At 37.5% G+C, this 17266-nt stretch overlaps 1 protein-coding gene across 2 annotated transcripts in view; it reads left to right on the forward strand.

The window, feature by feature from the left end:
• Nucleotides 1-17042, forward strand: part of SPATA7 (spermatogenesis associated 7) — a 34392-nt gene extending 17350 nt beyond the window's left edge. For both annotated transcript variants that reach the window (XM_058807797.1, XM_058807798.1), the window contains exons 5-12: nt 1918-2051; nt 8259-8734; nt 9760-9826; nt 10277-10347; nt 11171-11230; nt 12511-12588; nt 13954-14011; nt 14375-17042. In XM_058807797.1, the coding sequence (XP_058663780.1) occupies nt 1918-2051; nt 8259-8734; nt 9760-9826; nt 10277-10347; nt 11171-11230; nt 12511-12588; nt 13954-14011; nt 14375-14869 (1439 nt within the window). In that variant the 3' untranslated portion in view covers nt 14870-17042. The remainder of the gene's footprint in view (nt 1-1917; nt 2052-8258; nt 8735-9759; nt 9827-10276; nt 10348-11170; nt 11231-12510; nt 12589-13953; nt 14012-14374) is intronic.
• The last annotated feature ends 224 nt before the right edge of the window (nt 17043-17266 follow it).

The raw sequence follows: 17266 nt of genomic DNA on the forward strand, positions 1-17266 counted from the left end.
CATTCTGTTAAAATGTATATTTTTAATTCAGAGTTGTATAATATAGCATTTGTTAACTTCAGCTAATTTTTTCCCAGTAATTTAAGCAGTCTCATATTGGAAGTATTTAATAGCATATGATGGATAAATCAGCAGCCATAAAAGAAATTGCTCTATATTTTACATATCAACTGTAAGAATTAAAAGAAAGAGGGAATTTCCTGAGCAATGAGAGCAAGGATTTCACATCTGAAAGATTAAATTCCATCTTAAAAGGGGACTAAAATGTTTAAATGCAATGAATGCACTTACTTAAATATTTCCTGGAGAGTAACATGTGTGTAGGGTACAGAGATGAATGCATTTTAAAGGTTGATTAAATGTTCTCAGATTGCTGTAGGTCTCAGCTGTGTAGAAGAATGTACCACACCAATCCCTGAAGTTTTTTACATTTCCATGCATTAAATATAGTAGTGCATGTGCAGTTTGGGGTCTCCCAGAGTATGATATAAATATATTATGAAACCAGAGAAGAAATCCTCAAAGGCCTTTGTGTGTCTCTATCAAACAAATGATTCATACACTTGGATATGTGTTAAGTGAATGAGAAAATGTTCATTTGGTATACAGACTTCGAAAGTGTGTTTGCTTAATTTTTCCCTATTTGGGAATTAAATTATTAATTTTTTCATCAGCCTCACTGTGATTTTTCAACTTTGCAAATTTTGAGTGTTTTGTCCAGTTCTGGGCAAACAAGACATCGAGGTACTGGAGTGTATCCAGACAAGGGCAGCAAGGCTGGTGAGGGGTCTGGAGCACAAGTCCTGTGAGGAGTGTGTGAGGGAGCTGGGGGTGCTTAGCCTGGAGAAAAGGAGGCTCAGGGGAAACCTTGTCACTCTCTACAAGTGCCTGAAAGGAGGCTGTAGCCAGGTGATGGTCAGACTCTTCTGCCAGGCAACCAGCAACAGGACAAGAGGACACAGTCTTAAGCCATGCCAGGGGAGATTTAGATTGGACATCAGGAAGAATTTCTACATGGAAATGGTTGTCAAGCATAGGAACGGCCTGCCCAGGAAGGTGGTGGAGTCACCACCTCTGGAAGTGTTTAAGAAACAACTCAATGTGGCACTTGGTGCTGTGATTCAGTTGGTGAGGTGGTGATTGGTCAAAGGTTGGACTCACTCTTGGAGGCTTTTTCCAACCTGAATGATTTTGTGTTTCATCTCTGAAAACTGGCTGCTCATAATCTGCCAAAACTTTGGACTATATTGTGTAAGATTTAGGTGACTGATGGCAAACTCATACACAGAAAATTTACCTGTCTTTGGGCTACTTTATCTGATGACATAGATACCTGACTCAACTTTCTGCACTGCAGGGGAGGTCTGGGACTGCAGACCAGTGTGGACTGATAAAAATACCCCGCTCTGATCTGACAGTAGCCCTCTCAGAGCTGGCCTTCATTTTTTCTTAAGAAAAATTTGCTTGTCCTGCTGCCCTGTATTTCTGTATTTAGGAAATTCAATGTTGTAAGTGTGGATTTTTTTACCAATAAACACAGGGGTTTTTGTGAAGTACTGGATGAGAGTACAGTCAAAGGAGTCCTAGTTGTAAAAAACTGATAGAAAGCTTATAACTTTTTGAGCAAGATGCTCTGTTAGCAATCCTGATCTTGGAAGTCTTGTATGCTGGTGTTTGTTGTGAGGTAAGAAAATTTCAAGAAAGTTAAGGCACAGCTTCAGCTACCAGTATGCTCTACTAATAATTTTTCTTTTAAGAATAGACATAAATTTTGTAACTACTGTGAGTTGGAAGTGGAATGTATCTCAATAGCCTGACTTTACTGAGCAATTGAAAATCACTACAGTGTTTTCAACTCACTTAGGGAAACAAAGAATATTTCAGTTTGGATCTGACCAACTTTGTCTCTTCCCGAAGTTGCTGACCAGCAAAGAAGAGAGAAACTGAAAAAGAAGATAGCCAGGTGTAGAGAGAAGTTAAGTGTGTGTGAAGCTGGCTCTCCATCCCATCCAAGAGACAGAGGAAAGGCTCAGCCATCCTCTTCTAGAAAGGTATGTATTTTAATTCTGTTTAGTGGATACTATCATGTACTTGCCTCCCATAGTAACAGCTGATCACTGCTGTGTAGCAGTGAGGGCTGGCATCTTTCAAGCAGCAGAAAGTAGACAAGGATCTTCCTGGCATATGCCCAACGCTGAATGCATGTCTTGACCTTCTGACAAAGATGTCAGGTATCTGGATGAAGAGTGCTTGCAGTAAATACAAGGTCTAATTGCCCATGAATTCTCTTGCTTTCACTTCACCTGAAATTCCTGTCCTCTGTCACTCCAGAGCTTTGTACCATTTCCTAAGGCAGAGTTCTGTTACCTCTGCCCTTCCAAGCAGAAGTATCAGGAATCTTCATTTTTTTTCTCAATGAAAAGTCCTAGTTGATAATACATTTTGCTCTAACAGTATATTAAATCATTCAGTTCCATTTCTTGAAAGCAGAAATAATGCTTTCAGGACCAAAATATGCCATTCTGTATGTATATATTCTGCTTATATGCATAGACTCACCTAGTTTGGCTGGCATTTCATGAACCTATATGGTGTATATTTCTAACTAATAAATAAATATGTAAATAGCCCAATAAATTACATTCTTGTTCATCAATGTAAATGAGCAATTGCATCTTGAAATAGAATAATGACTTAACTCTGTGATTCTAACAGCATAAGCTTCATACATTGTTTAAACATCTGTGAAGCTAGAGGACATTTCCAAGTAGTACAGCAAGCACTGTCAGTTTCTTTCTGTGTGACTGATTTTTGCAGCAGGCAGCTTCAGTGTGACCTTATTGCAGTGCAGAGAAATAATGCTTTGAAATTCAATACATGGCTCCTAGTTATGGATGAAAGCACAGGCATGAATAAGAAAAGGGAGGAAATGGGATATTTAAATCTAAATTTTATTTTTATTAATACCATTTTTGTCCTTCCATGTTATTTTTTTGCGAACTTGGGGCAGGCAAAGTTCTTTAAATTCTTTCATTGCAAAACCAAGTAACCTGTCTCTCTTAAATACTGCATGAACTCCCAGCTTTAAAATGAAAGGCTGCACTATAACAAAGTGCAGCTTTTTTCCTTTGTTTTTCAAAATAAGATTTTCTAAAATTCTACCTGAATTGAGCTGGCCATGAGTAAAAGCTCTGATTTGAACAAAACTTGGTATTTCATATCTCCTGTTCAAGTAATCCTATTAATAGGCATTTCTGGCTGCTAATGATTTTTTTAAAATAAATTAATCCATGCCAAAAGTCAGTTGAAGGAAGGCTGCTTCATAGGAGGTTAAATTTTCTCTTTTAATCATTTGAAGTGTGCCTTTGCCTTGACCTTTCAAGATCTCTTTCAGCCTGTTTTTTTGAGATTTTTTTTTCTGAAGAATGAAAGTTGTGGCCATCTGCTTGTGCATATGAAATATAGATTGGGAAACACCATTAACTGATTCTAGTCTCTTGTTAATTTTGTATGCAACACACATGTGGCTGTGTGAAATGCCTACTGAAATGCTTTATATTTAAAAATTTATTACACTCTTATGATACCAGCAATCTGAACATGTCTTGTGCTTAAATTAATTCTGTCATAATGGAAGATGTCAGTGACTAAACAAAGCAGAAGAACCTTCTGAGCATCAAAGAAAGTTGTTTTCATTAGGAATATTCAAATTTCCTTTCAGACTTCATAGTGATAATCACCTCTTGTGCTGCTTCTTTGAATTAATGCACACTCAGTATTACTCCTTCTTGATAACATCACAATATTTGATAAAAGTAGGAACCTACTACATTAAAGAATTGGCAACCACACACATGCACAAAACAAAAGAGTGTACCAGGACCATAGTTTTGAAAAACAGTGATACCAGGATACAAACTGAATATATTTATAGAAGGTCCAATTTGTTTGCATGTTTGTATGAATTTTCTCTAAAGGCAGTTTGTCACTTCGTATAGGAGAGTTTTGCTCTATCCAGACAGCAGAGAGCAGGTGCTCAGCTGACTTAGAGCAATATTTAAATGGCTTTCGCAAGTTAAAAGAATCATACACTCATTTATTGCAAATTTGCAGCTTCTGTATCCTGACAGTGCAGTTCATAAGGCATCTCTTTGAACTCATTTTATAATGGTAGATGAACTATTCTATTGGAAGACCTTTTCATACAAGAACAAGTTAATTTCAAGATTAATCTTACTGTAATTTCAGTGACCCCAGTAAGAACTGCCTTGGACCTTTTATGTGAAAAAGTATTTAGCAACCTTTCTTTTCAAAGTTTGGTTTTTATAAGGCAGCTGATACTTTAGTGGCTTTTGAGCTGGAAAACTAAACTTCTTGTAGAAATTAAAAGTAACTTATAGAGAAATCTGGATTCTTTCTCTGTGTTACTACTTTTGCCCATCAGATGACGGCAGGATGCTTTGATCTCTTTTTACTGAATTTTCTTTTCCACAGAGTCCATGAAAATTCAGAGGTCCTCTCTCTACAACCTTGTTGCAAAATACTGCTCAGTTTACCCCAGTTTTGTGACTAATAAAATTGAGGCATAGATACATACTTTATGAAACTTTTTTAAAGAGTTGCTGAAATGTATCATTGAGTAGATTTGTATCTTTCAAAACAGATTGTACTTGGTTGAATTAACAGAATATAAATATATATTGATAAGCAAGATACAAGTCAAGATTTTTTACTCCAAATTACATTAGTTATAGTTCTTGATAGTTCTAACAGCTAAAGTTCATTTACTATACTGGAATTTCTTTAAAATTTTATTTGAAGAATAGAACTAATAATATATTTTAATAAGCTTCCTATTTGTAGGCATGTTTTTTGTCTTTTTTTTTGTTTCCTACTTAAACATCTGATGTTTTTAATAGAAAACAGAGCAGAAAGTGAGCACACTTGCTTACGTTTTTTTTGCAACACAGGATAATTTTCTGAAAAAGAGACAAATTGCAGACAAACAGCATTCTCTGACACTCCTTAAAATCTTTTGAAGTGACATTGTTCCTTGTTCATGATATTGTTTCTTTGTCTACTTGGAGTGTACTTCTCCCTGTTTTGAGTGGTAAAGTTTTGCCTCAGGATAAAGGCTTTGAAAGTCATTCTTTTCTCAGTATTTAGATGAGTACATCTCACAGCTGGCACAGATGCAGCTTTGAGTTGCAATTCTCTCTAGTCATGAGTTAGTTACTTGGTCTGTTCTACTTATGAAATATTTGAGGAGAAGAAGATAACTGCCCTAAGCTTCCTCATACATAAGGAAATTAGGATATTTCCATGTCAACCTTGTGCTTTTGTCTTGTTTTGTATCAACTCAACTGCTTCTGAGGAAGGGAGCATGTAATTTTCATGAGGTGTAGGTAAATAATTGGCTAATATAACTTCATATCTTTTCATAATAATTATTTTGCATAATGCAGGGAAACAGTCCTTATATATGCTCACAAATGCTTCTACAATACAATTTATATTGCAGCTCAATGAACTGCTTTAATCACTGAGAGTAAAGCATTTACAAGAATTAAGCTGTTTAGAATATACACTGAAGGGTGTATGGAATTAGCTTTTATCTATATAGGTGGATGCTGAAACTTTCCAGTCTTATCTGTTTTCTATAGTGCTGAGCTACCACTGCAACCACTTTATATGCAAACAATCACACTGGTAAGCCTCATTATTCTGCTTGCTAACACAGGCATTTGTTTGGCATTGTAACTGCATGTTATCAGTTCAGCATTTAATTATGCTGTAGTAGTAAAATGCAGTTCACTCACATGGGACACCATCAAGAAGAGCTTATTTTGCCTCAGCTAAGTAAAAGAAAACTTCTTTGCATTAGGTATCAGCAACTCTGGATATTTAGGTACTGGAATAGTTGAGATAGATCTTAGTGATGTGAGAGAAAATTACGAAGGAATTATATGGTATGATGGCAGTGTGATCTGTGACTTAATTTTCACAATGAAATACCTGCATTTTTAATATTCTTGTAAATAGCATTTACGGCATGGTACAAAATGTATATTCATAATAATTGACCTTTAATTTAAAATATTGTGTTTGAAAAGAAAAAGAATGAAATAGTGTAGATTTTAAGCAATAAAAGTAGCAGAATTATGAGAAACTGGAGCATTTATACAGTAAGAGTCTATTGCTAAGAATTTCTAAAAACACCTTTTTTAGGGTTGAATGTTAGAATAGAAAATATGGGTTAATATACTACACTATATCTTACTGGTATACTAGTAATATATTACTATCTTACACTATCTATTTGTGGGTTACAATGTCATGAATTTTCAATAAATGCATAAAGATTTCCAGTTTTAGTCATTGGGGTTTTTTCTCTCCATGCTCACCCCAGTAGGAGACTCCAGAAGTCTCAGGACAAGTATTGATTATCTTGCAGAATCTCCACATGCACTTTATTTTGCAGTTGTTTTTGTGAAAAAATCACACATCCAGCCTTCAATCCAAATCTTAATCAGCTGATTATTTTCAAAAAGTGTTCTTGAGGATTTTCTCAAGGTTTATATTGTGCTCAGGCAAAACAGCCCTATTGGAAATGTACTGGATCTGTATTTCAGTCTTACTCCCTCAAAGCAGTTTCCATGTAGCTTAATTGTGAGATCAGGATAGGCTACTTGGTGAATCTGTGAATCTTCTCAACCGGCATTGTGGTTGTATGTCATAAATAAATGTCACAGCACATGTACAGCTCATATCATACTGCATCCACCCTTTCTCAGGCTTCCCATGGGGCACATGTTCCTTCAGTAACTTCAGTAATGTAATGCTTCTGCTTAATAGTTTTTACTTGGCTGACAGAAGTATAATAGAGATGAATGAAACACATCTGGAAATCATCTTCCTTTTCTTCCTTTTGTCACTGCAGAGGTTATGGTCTGTACTGGTGTCTCCTTGCCTTCCTGTTCCTTGTTAGGTGGTGGAGGTACATGAACAAGTTAATTTCTGTGTTAGCCTATCTGAACTAAACTTCAAGTTTGTTAAAAACCTCAGGTGGCTTAGAAATTTTATTTTCATCTTTGGAAACACCTCTACTTGTATACATTCTCTTAACATCTTACAACAATTTATTGCTGATGATGTGGACCTATATGAACTGCCCTAGTGTTAGGAAAGTATGATAGTAATTTTAGAAAATTAGCTGTAGGCTTTGAATTGGGTTTTCTCAGATTTTATAATTCAATTGTTGTTTTGCCTTGCTGATTGCATGGCACAGCAGTGAGATTTTCCAGAATAACACTATCCTCAGCTTGTCTCCCTCACTGTTGCACTGTAAGCCCTGTCTCTGGGAGCTGTGGTGCTAGATAGTTAGAGTACACACAATGGGAGTCATCTCTTCTGCATCACACAGTTGCTGAATTTCATAAATAGTTATATGTGTGGATGCAATAAATTGGTTTATACAAAATTTTGTTTGCTGATAGGCTTCTGGTTTAATCTTCCAGTTCTGCAGCATGCCTGCCCATGGAGATTGTAAAGTGTCTTACATGATTGACAGAATATTTGGTGGGTGGCTATATCCTAGGTAGGAAAAGAACATACAACATCTCTTTCCATAAGGTGTTTCAGACACATTGTAAAGCAAAATTACTTGTCCAGGTATTTATGCTTTGATATTGCAAGTTTTTCAAAACTTTATGACTGAAATAAATTTCTCTTTAATTGTTCATTCTAATTTAACAAAACAAACAAATCACCAAACCAACCAAAAACTCCACCTTAAAATATCACTTGAATTTAGTTGTGTTTCTGTCTTATTTGTCTTTGCCACAGTGTCATAATACAATTCTGGAATGATCTTGAATTTTTCAGCATGGGATAATTATGGGTAATGTCTGCCTTAGCTTGCCCAGGTGGTATGAACAGGGAGGAATATTTTAACTGTTCCAAATTATTTGACTCAGTGGAATGATTTCTTGACTTCTAAAAATGTATTGATTAAACTCTTGGTTTGATGTAGCCATCAATATTCTGTAACAGACCACCAATGTTTTGCTACTGAAGTAAACCATTTCTTTATTACTCTCTTATTTCCAGTGACTAGGTTTTAAAATCTCTTAGCACTGAGGCTCTCAGATGGTAACTCCCAGTTACCAACTGGGTAGCTCCCAGTAATAGCTGGGAGTACCATCATAAGCAAAGCAGGTAACTTGCAAAGCACTCAAATGTTGTTTTATTTTTTCCAGAGTGCCTTGGAAGCAGAAGATGGTGTCTCAGCTTCTGCTGGGCAGGCACAGTACCTCTCAGGAGCAGCATCTTGTCACGGCGAGGAGTGCGTGGTTCACTCCGGCACAGGGAAGTGCGCCAGGAAGCGCTCTCGGCACGCAGCCGGGGGCTCGTACTCCTGTGTGTGCGTGCCACGGGCCGGCCGGCGCTCGGAGCTGCCCCGCAGCCAGTCCATCGAGAGCTTTGTCAGCATTGCTGGCTGTTCCCAGAGCTGCCATGGAAACCACGGCCAGGCCGGCGGCGGGGACCTTCTAGAGCGGCACTCGGAATGCTTCACCAAGAGCCGGAAGCCTTTCACTCCACGCACATTAATATCGGATGCTAAACCTTTCCTGTCAGACTACAGGTTTTACACTCCTGCTCAAAGGAGGAGGAGATGTCACCACCACCACAGATCATACCTTGTGGAAGCTCAAACACAGACTGATATGACCAGGTACAGAGAGTGAAGTTTTATTTTGAAGCTCTGGAATTTAGATGTTATCATAACATCTTCATAAAGGCGAGATATATACTCATTACATTTGTATAGAACCAGAATAATTATACTGATGTCTTACTAGAACTTACAACTAGAATAATTATTCTAGATACACCTTAGCAAAAGCCAGAAAAGAATGTGATTTTCTTTTTCATTGGTGTATTTTCCTCTCTTCTTTCTGGAGCAACTGTTTTAATTTATACAGATTGGATACAAAGTGCCACTAAATTCAAGCTGTGGAATCTCACATCTGCTGAGAATAATCATTCCCTCTCTCTTCCCTGTGCTCTCTGATGTATAGTTCTGTCTTGTAAAGAATTAACCAATATAAGAATGCAAGTAGTTCCCACTATTGTCTCTGTAGTCTCATGCTTTCCAGTCTGTTAATTATTGCATCGTGCAAACATCTTTTTTTAACTCCTGATTGCAGGTCTTCATTGTTTTGTTTTTAATTTAAATACCTTTGTACATACCCTGTATAAAATACTTGAAACAAAATTAGTGTCCTCTTGCATTGAACTTCTTAGCAAGTTGAACAGTTCTGACTTTGTTTATACCAATACTACCGTGTAAAGAGAAATCTTTTCCCTTTTGTGCCCTCCATGCCTGCATGTCCAACTCCAGTTTTGTCATAGAATAAATTAGGAATTTCCTAAGACTGGAATTATGATATCTTTGGCTCTGTATTGCAACTGTGGATTTTCTGTCTTTGGCTTGTCTATTTTCCTGGCGCACTTTTAATTTTAGGATCATCTCCATTCTTAATTCTGAACAATTATTTTGAATATTTCAGTTATGCCCTGCTAATATGCAGCTAAAAACTTATTTTGGATCACCTGTCTGGCAGAAATTTTCTGAACTGTTTGGTACTACATTCTTTTGAGGCCGATGAGACATTTCCACAGTGGCACTGCTATTCTCATCCTACATTTTTTGAAAGTAGTCTACTTGGGAATCTAATGCCTCTCTAAATTTTGTAGCTTTCCACCTGAAGACAAAATGCCTGTGAGAAAAGTTGTGAGTGAAAAGCAGAAGGTTAAATACAAGGTAATGATGCATCTCTCAGTCATCTGGGTACTCTTCCCACCACCATCACTGTGGGGCAATGCACTTCAACACTGCCACAGCAGTGAGCAGCTGATTTAGGTGTTCTTCTCTCTATTGCCATGACATGACTTAGTTCCACGGAGAAGAGAGAATTTCAGAACACTGAGTGGAAACTATAAGAAAAAACACTGAGTCACATGAAGAGATCTCTTTAATTTTTTTTTTTATTGTTTCTATAAGTGCACTATCAAATATCTGCTAAGGCCATGGATAATTGGTACATGACTTTCCAGCAAAAGGTGTCCTATTTGTCTGTTTACCCAGAGTTTCTCGGAAAAGATATGGAATTTCTAGGGCTGCTTAATCACAGAGAGTTGTTAGATTAATTTTAATGGTGAAATTTGCTGTATATTTGCACTGATAATAAAGATTTTTGTTTCTGTGTTGTAGGCTGAAGATAAAAGATATACTTTGGATGAGCCTGAGAGAGGAGTAGATGATTTTCAACTCTCCATCCCAAGGTGCCTGATTTACAGCAGGAGGGAATATTTGAAATGTTCCTTTCTATACAGCTGGTTCTTAGGCCATAAGTCTTCACTAGCATTTTTCCTTGTAACTTCTTCTCATAGAACTTTTATTGGGTTTTTTATATCAATAGCCTTTTCCAACTTCAGAATTCATTCTTTTCTTGTGATAAGTTCCACTGGGAAGCCAATTAAGAAAGAGAGCTCTGAAAAATATGAGCATTTTTGTCGGAATTGACTGATGAGACATTAATACAGTTGTTAGTTCTGTGCATCTGAGCTCACAGACTGTTTAGTACTATAGCTAAATACTGCATTGCAGGAGCATTTCCCACATCTTCTTCTGAAAACTTAATACTGGGATAGCTGTAATACAAGAGCAGTGTTGGAAATCAGGCCAGAGCCCAAGGGCTCCAAGCTGATTCTCCTCATTGCTGACCTAAGTGTCATGCATGACTCGCTGATTTGCTCTCTGGCCTTTTCATACAAAGGCGTTTTTATCTGAGGGAAAAAAATGTACTCTGAGCTGAAAAAGCATTCTTACAGATAACAGAGATTGAATAGCATCTGGAGTATCACCAAGGTCTTCTGAGCACTGCATCAATGGAGGTGGTGTAATACTCCTGAACTGTAATCTTTCAGGTTTCAGTGCCAGCAGGGGATTTTGCTCCTGGAGCAGGGTTTAGGGGTGTTATAGTGGGTTTTTGTGAAAGGGAATCATATAATGGCACTCCATGGCTCCAGAAGAAAATTAAATGTAAGGTAGTATAAAAGGGATTTAGAATGTTGTTTTTGTCTTGCCCCCTGATTTTCTGATTAGAGAGACATCATGGTGTCCTCAGAAGTCTTCATCTTCACCAGAGAGAACTGACGATGCTGAGTGAGTATGCTTTCAAACCATTTTTCTTCTCATTTACAACATCAAACTAGAAGGCTTTCCTCAAAACTGATGAACTTGAAAAACAAAATACTTAAAAAATTTTATGTGAATCAAAATACAAAGAAAATTTATTTTATCTTCAGAAGATTGTACAGTGCCTATAGTTTGTTTCCATTTCTTTTTAGGTCTGTAATCTCTGAAGCAAATATTGGCAAATGAAGCACCAAATTGAAAGGCATTCTTACCACATTTCTGCACTGAAATTTGATGAAAATTAGTAGAGCTTTGAGTTATATTCAGAAACACTATAAAGCTTCATCAAGTGGCCTTGGAAATGTCATTTAATTCTTTGTGTTTTAGGACAGCCTTCTATATGTCTAACTTAAGGCTTATAATAAAGATCTCAAATACCATCTGTAGGTAACTTCCTTGACTATAGAGGGAACCAAAAATATAATCTTTAGGCACAATTACAAATTTTATATAATGAAAATAATGCAAGATATATTCAATTTTTTATTTTCTGTTTATTAAGACTGGAGAATGACTCAGTAGAGTTTGATTGGATGCTTTGGGAGACTTAGAAAGATGCTGTGAAAGAGAAACTGAAATATTTTCTTTTGGGGTTTTCTTTCCTGTTGTCTTTCAAGCAGAACTCCAGACGTTTTTACTGTCCAATTTAGAGTAATTGGCATCAGCAACTCTTTTAGAGGTACTAAAATACAGATAAGAGGTGAAAGTCACATCTCACTCTAAGATTTTATCCATCAAGGAAATATGTTGAAATGAGTGGATGCTGCAAATAAGCAGTTAAATCCTTTTCGGCTTCCATTTAGGATCAGCAATTTTCAGAGAAAATTCTCCAGAAGCTCCTTTGGAAGCCTATACCCAGAGCATCAAACTGCAATTGTTCACTTTTTTCCCAGTTAGCTCCCCTTTCTTGAGTGCAGTGCAGGTTCTGAACTCTTGCCAAGATTCACTGATTCCCTCGCTTGAGATCTCTCTGCTAATTTATTCTCCAGCAGAAAGTTAGCATAAAGGCAAAGCACTATGACCACCTTTCTAACAGTCTCATACTTTGCAGTTTTTTATTATCCAGATTCAGCAAAAGGTTTAGCTTGTTGTGATAGCCTTACCTTTTATGAAACTTAACTGCTGATGTAAGAACTATAAAATCTTCTTAATGACCTTTCCAGTGAAGGTGATTAAACCTACTAAAATATGTCATATGTGTTTCTATAGTAGAGCATTTAACATTGGGGTTTCTATTCTCCCTGCAGAGAAGAGGAGCTTTTGTATTTAACTTTCATTGAAGAAGTAACAAATGAAATTCTTCGATTTGGCATATTTTCTAACAGGTAGGTTACAATTGTTTTCAATTTTGCAATGCTATGTCAGAAATCCATGGACTCCATAAGTAAGGGAAGTAGTGATTAGTAATAATGTCTTTATACACACATATACACAGTTAGCCCCTGCTTTTGTTTTGTTTCCTCTTCTTTTTTGCTTTATGTAAGAAAGAGGAACTAGGAAATACCTTTGGGTCATCGACTTTGATCTGCTGCTATGTACCATGAGATAAAAGCTTCTGTTAAAAACTGACCTGGAACCGTAGGTGGAAAAATACTGAGAACTCATTTTAGTCTGCAACATCTGTTTTGTTAAATAAACTGAGTTACTAATCTTTTACACAACAGGTCCTTTGTCCCCCTTCTGTCCTTCCAGTTCCAGTATGAATTCAGTCTTCAACATGAGTTACAAGGTTACATTCTCTTGCAGATAAAAGTTAACCAACTGCTAAATCAGAATTTTTTTCAATATGATACTAGTTCTTTCTAATAAAGAACTCTCAATTTATGCAAAAAACCCCATTGCAGTATTTCTATACATACACAGAATATATATACAGAATCTTAACCCATTTTTGAAAATCTGCATTCAAGGCAGTCTAATTTCATATATTCTGATCTTGCTTTGGGTTGATAATGTTCCCAACTGTTTTTGCTATTCTGTGTGCACTTATTTTTTTTTATATGTCAAGGCTATCAATAAGAATACTAAATACACCAAGTAAAAAAATTCATCTTCAAGAAATTTTGAGAGCAGTCTACCTCTGGCTCTTTTACAGTAATTTTTTCTTCCACAATTTTTTTATAATTTCACATGTAAGCTAGATTAAATTCACTTGACTTTCTAGAATTCTGTTCCAGTGACTGTGTACTTTAGTTGTCACAGAACACTTTCTTTACAGAATCTTTTTTCTCATTCAGCCTAAGAAATGGAAGAGAGCTCTCAGGACTGAGTATTTTTCTCTGGATTTTTTTTTTTTTTTTACTGAAGCTGGATTTTATTCCTTCTCTTTATTTATTCTTGTGTATAGCAGCCACTATGGTGCATCCAAGAGATATTGGATGCTTCAGCAGGCCAGTAGAGTCACCACTGGATTGGAGCACATAGGCACACCAGGTCAAACACACACATAGTTGTACTGCAAGTCACCCCACAATTGCCATGTGCTGCCCAAAGCCATGTCTGCCTGCTGAGCATGTGTCCAGTGGGTTGCTGACTACAGGTAGCTCTCTTAGTGACACAGTGGAATAGAAACAGTCTTAGAGGTGCCATTCAGCTAAGAAATGGAAATAAAAACATACTGTCATTAGGTTATGTACATCTGTTAAAAGTTGGTTTTCCTCCTGTGAAATAATTTGATTTCTTATTTACAGGGTTCTGGATCAACTGTTTAAGTTCCATATAGAAGAAAATAAGAACCGCCTTGATGAGGTATGTGCTGCCCTTACAGTAGTCTCTGCATATGATTTAGGTGACATTTCCAAAGAGCAGGGCAAAGGCACGGGTATATTGGAGGGTAAAGGTAACCAGAATATTCAGAATACTCAGTGGGGAGCCTCTCTCTCTCCATGAATGAGATCTGCTCACTCATGGGTTACAGCAGATCAGGAGTCACAGGTACTGTGACAAAGAATGGACAACAGTCAGTTCAGTTTGGTGACACTAAGTGTTTCATTTACTCACTTGATTGGAAGCAGCCTCCCTTTCCTTCTGTCAGAGTCCAGCCCTGTGTGAGCAGTGCTCAGGTGCCCTGGGGCTGGAGAAGTGTCACCCTTTTCCTCCCTCACCCCTTAGGGCAAAATGCGCCAGATGTTGGAAGTGCTGAAATCAGACCTTGGCTGCGACCAGGACAGCGACACAGAGCAAATCCATGCAGATCAGGAGGCCTCAGGCGCACTGGAGCAGCACAAGTGTGGTACAACAGAAGAGCCTGAGTTTGACAGTAAAGGTCACAGGCTGAGGAAAGCTACAAAAAATGAAGAATTCCTTGAGAGCAGGGACTTGTCATCAACGAAACCAAACAATTGTCGATCAGTGTCCTGGAGCAAAAGGTCAAGGGAGACACAGGGCAAGGAGGACTTCTCAGAAGATACCACTGAAATTATGGGTGCTGGGAAAGAGTCTGATTTCCGTGGTGTGGTATTTGAAGAACACCCAGACACTTCACCCACCTGTGAGGCAGCTTCAAATTTGTTTGGTTGTGACAGTGATTTTGACACCAATAAGGAGCTTGATGAACTTGATGGAAACTTTGCAGAGGCCCTTCACATTTCACCTAAGTATTCATAACTGTAACCAAAACTTACCTGTTAAACAGAGATAGAGCTTCTTCTGTGGTGAACTGCCATTTGTCAACCAATAGTAAATTGTTAGATTTATTTTCAGTTATTTCTGTTTAAATACTGGTAAGATCTCTGTAGCAGGATACTATTAATTGGGCATTAATCTCTGTGTAAATTAGATCTTAAAGGATAAAGGGTCAGTTAAGGGTCAGTTATCAGAAGAATTTTTTGTATTTTGCCCATAATTGTATAACTCAAAACAAACTTGAGAATATTAAAACTAGATTTATATTTTTAGAGCTGTAATAATAAGTTATGAAATATTTATTGATTTAAATAAATTAATTGATAGCGCATTTATGATCCTGCTATAAAGATCTGAGATGTTCTAGTCTGCAAGAATTCAACAACTTAACATAAGCTTAACATCAAACTATGTCCTCTTCCAGAATGGACAAGCAGTTCCACCATGCAGTGTGCTATGTTACCATTTGCGGAAGCCCATCAGTGAAAAACCAAACTATTTCACAAGAAGAAAATCCAAATTTTAACAGATCTATGTAGATTAATGGCTGCAGTTTTTTATTTTTAGTTCTTTACTGAATGTAACTGCTAAGTTCAATTTCTTGCACTGATGACAGCCATGGCATAGCATTCTGCATCAAGCTTTGGTTTTGGAAAATGATTGAATTGCTTACTGTTTGTTGACTAGAACTGTGTAGAAGAAAACACATCAGGCACCTCATACAGCAAATGGAAAATAGGTGGTGTATTTTCTGGTTTAAGTTTAAATTGAAGTTAGTACATGCATTGCACGAAATCAACCCAAATGTCATTGTTTAATCAGAGTTTGATCTGCAGCTATTGCCTGACATTCCTGTTGCTGCAGAATGAGTTTAACAGGTTCTGAGGAAATGCTGGCAAGTTACATTGTCTTGTTGTAGGTGAGGAACTAGGAGAAGTCTTAGGAACCTGGATTAAGCCTGTCCTCTATCTTCTAGGGTCAGTTTCTAACTCCTTCCTCCAAAAACAAGCCCAAGCTGTACCAGTCCTTACATAACAACTGCCACCACCTGCCTCCCCTGTGCCTCGACCAAAGTCTGTGACTCCATCAGCCAGATGACCCATTGCAGCTTAAAGGAGCTGAACAGACACAGACCACTGCTTCACTTATGAAGCATAAACTTTTAGACAAAAAAGAAATTTCAAAAAACAGCTAAAGGAAGGCAGTCAGAGAAAAACGTCTGGCATTATCACAGCACTGTAGTGCAGAGCACAATTCCCAAAGAAAGCAAAAGGCACTTTCCTGGATGCCTTGTCCACAATAATAAATTGCCCTTGTTGACAATGAAAGGAGACAGAGTTTATTTTAGCCAGGTACATGTGGCTGGGCAAATGGGCACCAGCCTTTCATCTGCCACACTCGGTTGCCTTGTAAGCCTGGCCTGCAGCATGAGTGCTCTGGCTCACTGAAAAGCAGGTGAGATAATGTGAGCACTTCTACATCCCCCCATCAGAGCCTCTCTTGTTGAAAAGATGTGACCACAGGGCTGAGTCAGTACAGTGCAGGGAGGGTTTGTCCCTGCACAAGTGATCACAGACCTCCTCCCATCCTCAAGGAAACTCCCTCTCTATTACTTACCCAAGGGAGCTGAACAGAAAGGATGCCCTAGGAAAATTTGTTTCTAGTCTATGAAGAATTCTGTCCCACAGGGACTGGTTCAAAAGCTAAAGAACATGGTTTGATACATACAAGTATAAAGCCTCTTTGCTCCTCGGCCAGGACTTCACCCATTCTTCAGGCCCTCCATTCCAAGTTCTCCATTCTTGGTCAATAATAGGAATTTAGGGCTTTTTTCCCTTCCTATCTCTACACTTGTGACTTGTACATCATAAAAAATGTCACTCAGCAAACTCTGGCTTCTGGTCTGCATGAGTCTGATTAAAGATTAGTAAGAATTTCACATTCAAATTTCACATGCAAAAATACTTTAGGAAAATCACAGAAAGACACTAGTAATGACATACTCATTTCCTGTAATACAAGTAACATAAAAACAAATAAAAACCTTGACCATATTTCCTGTTGATGAACTGTCTCAACATCAACGACATTTTTTTCTGAGTAACTTTTTTTTCTGGGTAACAGCAACTTAAAAGAGGAAAAAACTTGATTAAGAGAGACCTTTCACAAAGAAAACACCTGTCTTCCTAAACTGTAAGTGTGAACATCCACAGTGACCTGTCTGTTAAAGAAGCAGAGAATTACACACCCCAATATCCAGCAAGTGGAGCAGTGAGTCCAGTCCACAGAACTGGTTTCTCTCATAGGAGGTACTCCTATAAGATAGTAGGAAAAAAACATTCTAGATAGATGCTACCTATATAAAATCAGTTTATGTGC

Source organism: Ammospiza caudacuta, chromosome 6 (assembly GCF_027887145.1).
Source record: "Ammospiza caudacuta isolate bAmmCau1 chromosome 6, bAmmCau1.pri, whole genome shotgun sequence".
Classification (NCBI taxonomy): domain Eukaryota; kingdom Metazoa; phylum Chordata; class Aves; order Passeriformes; family Passerellidae; genus Ammospiza; species Ammospiza caudacuta.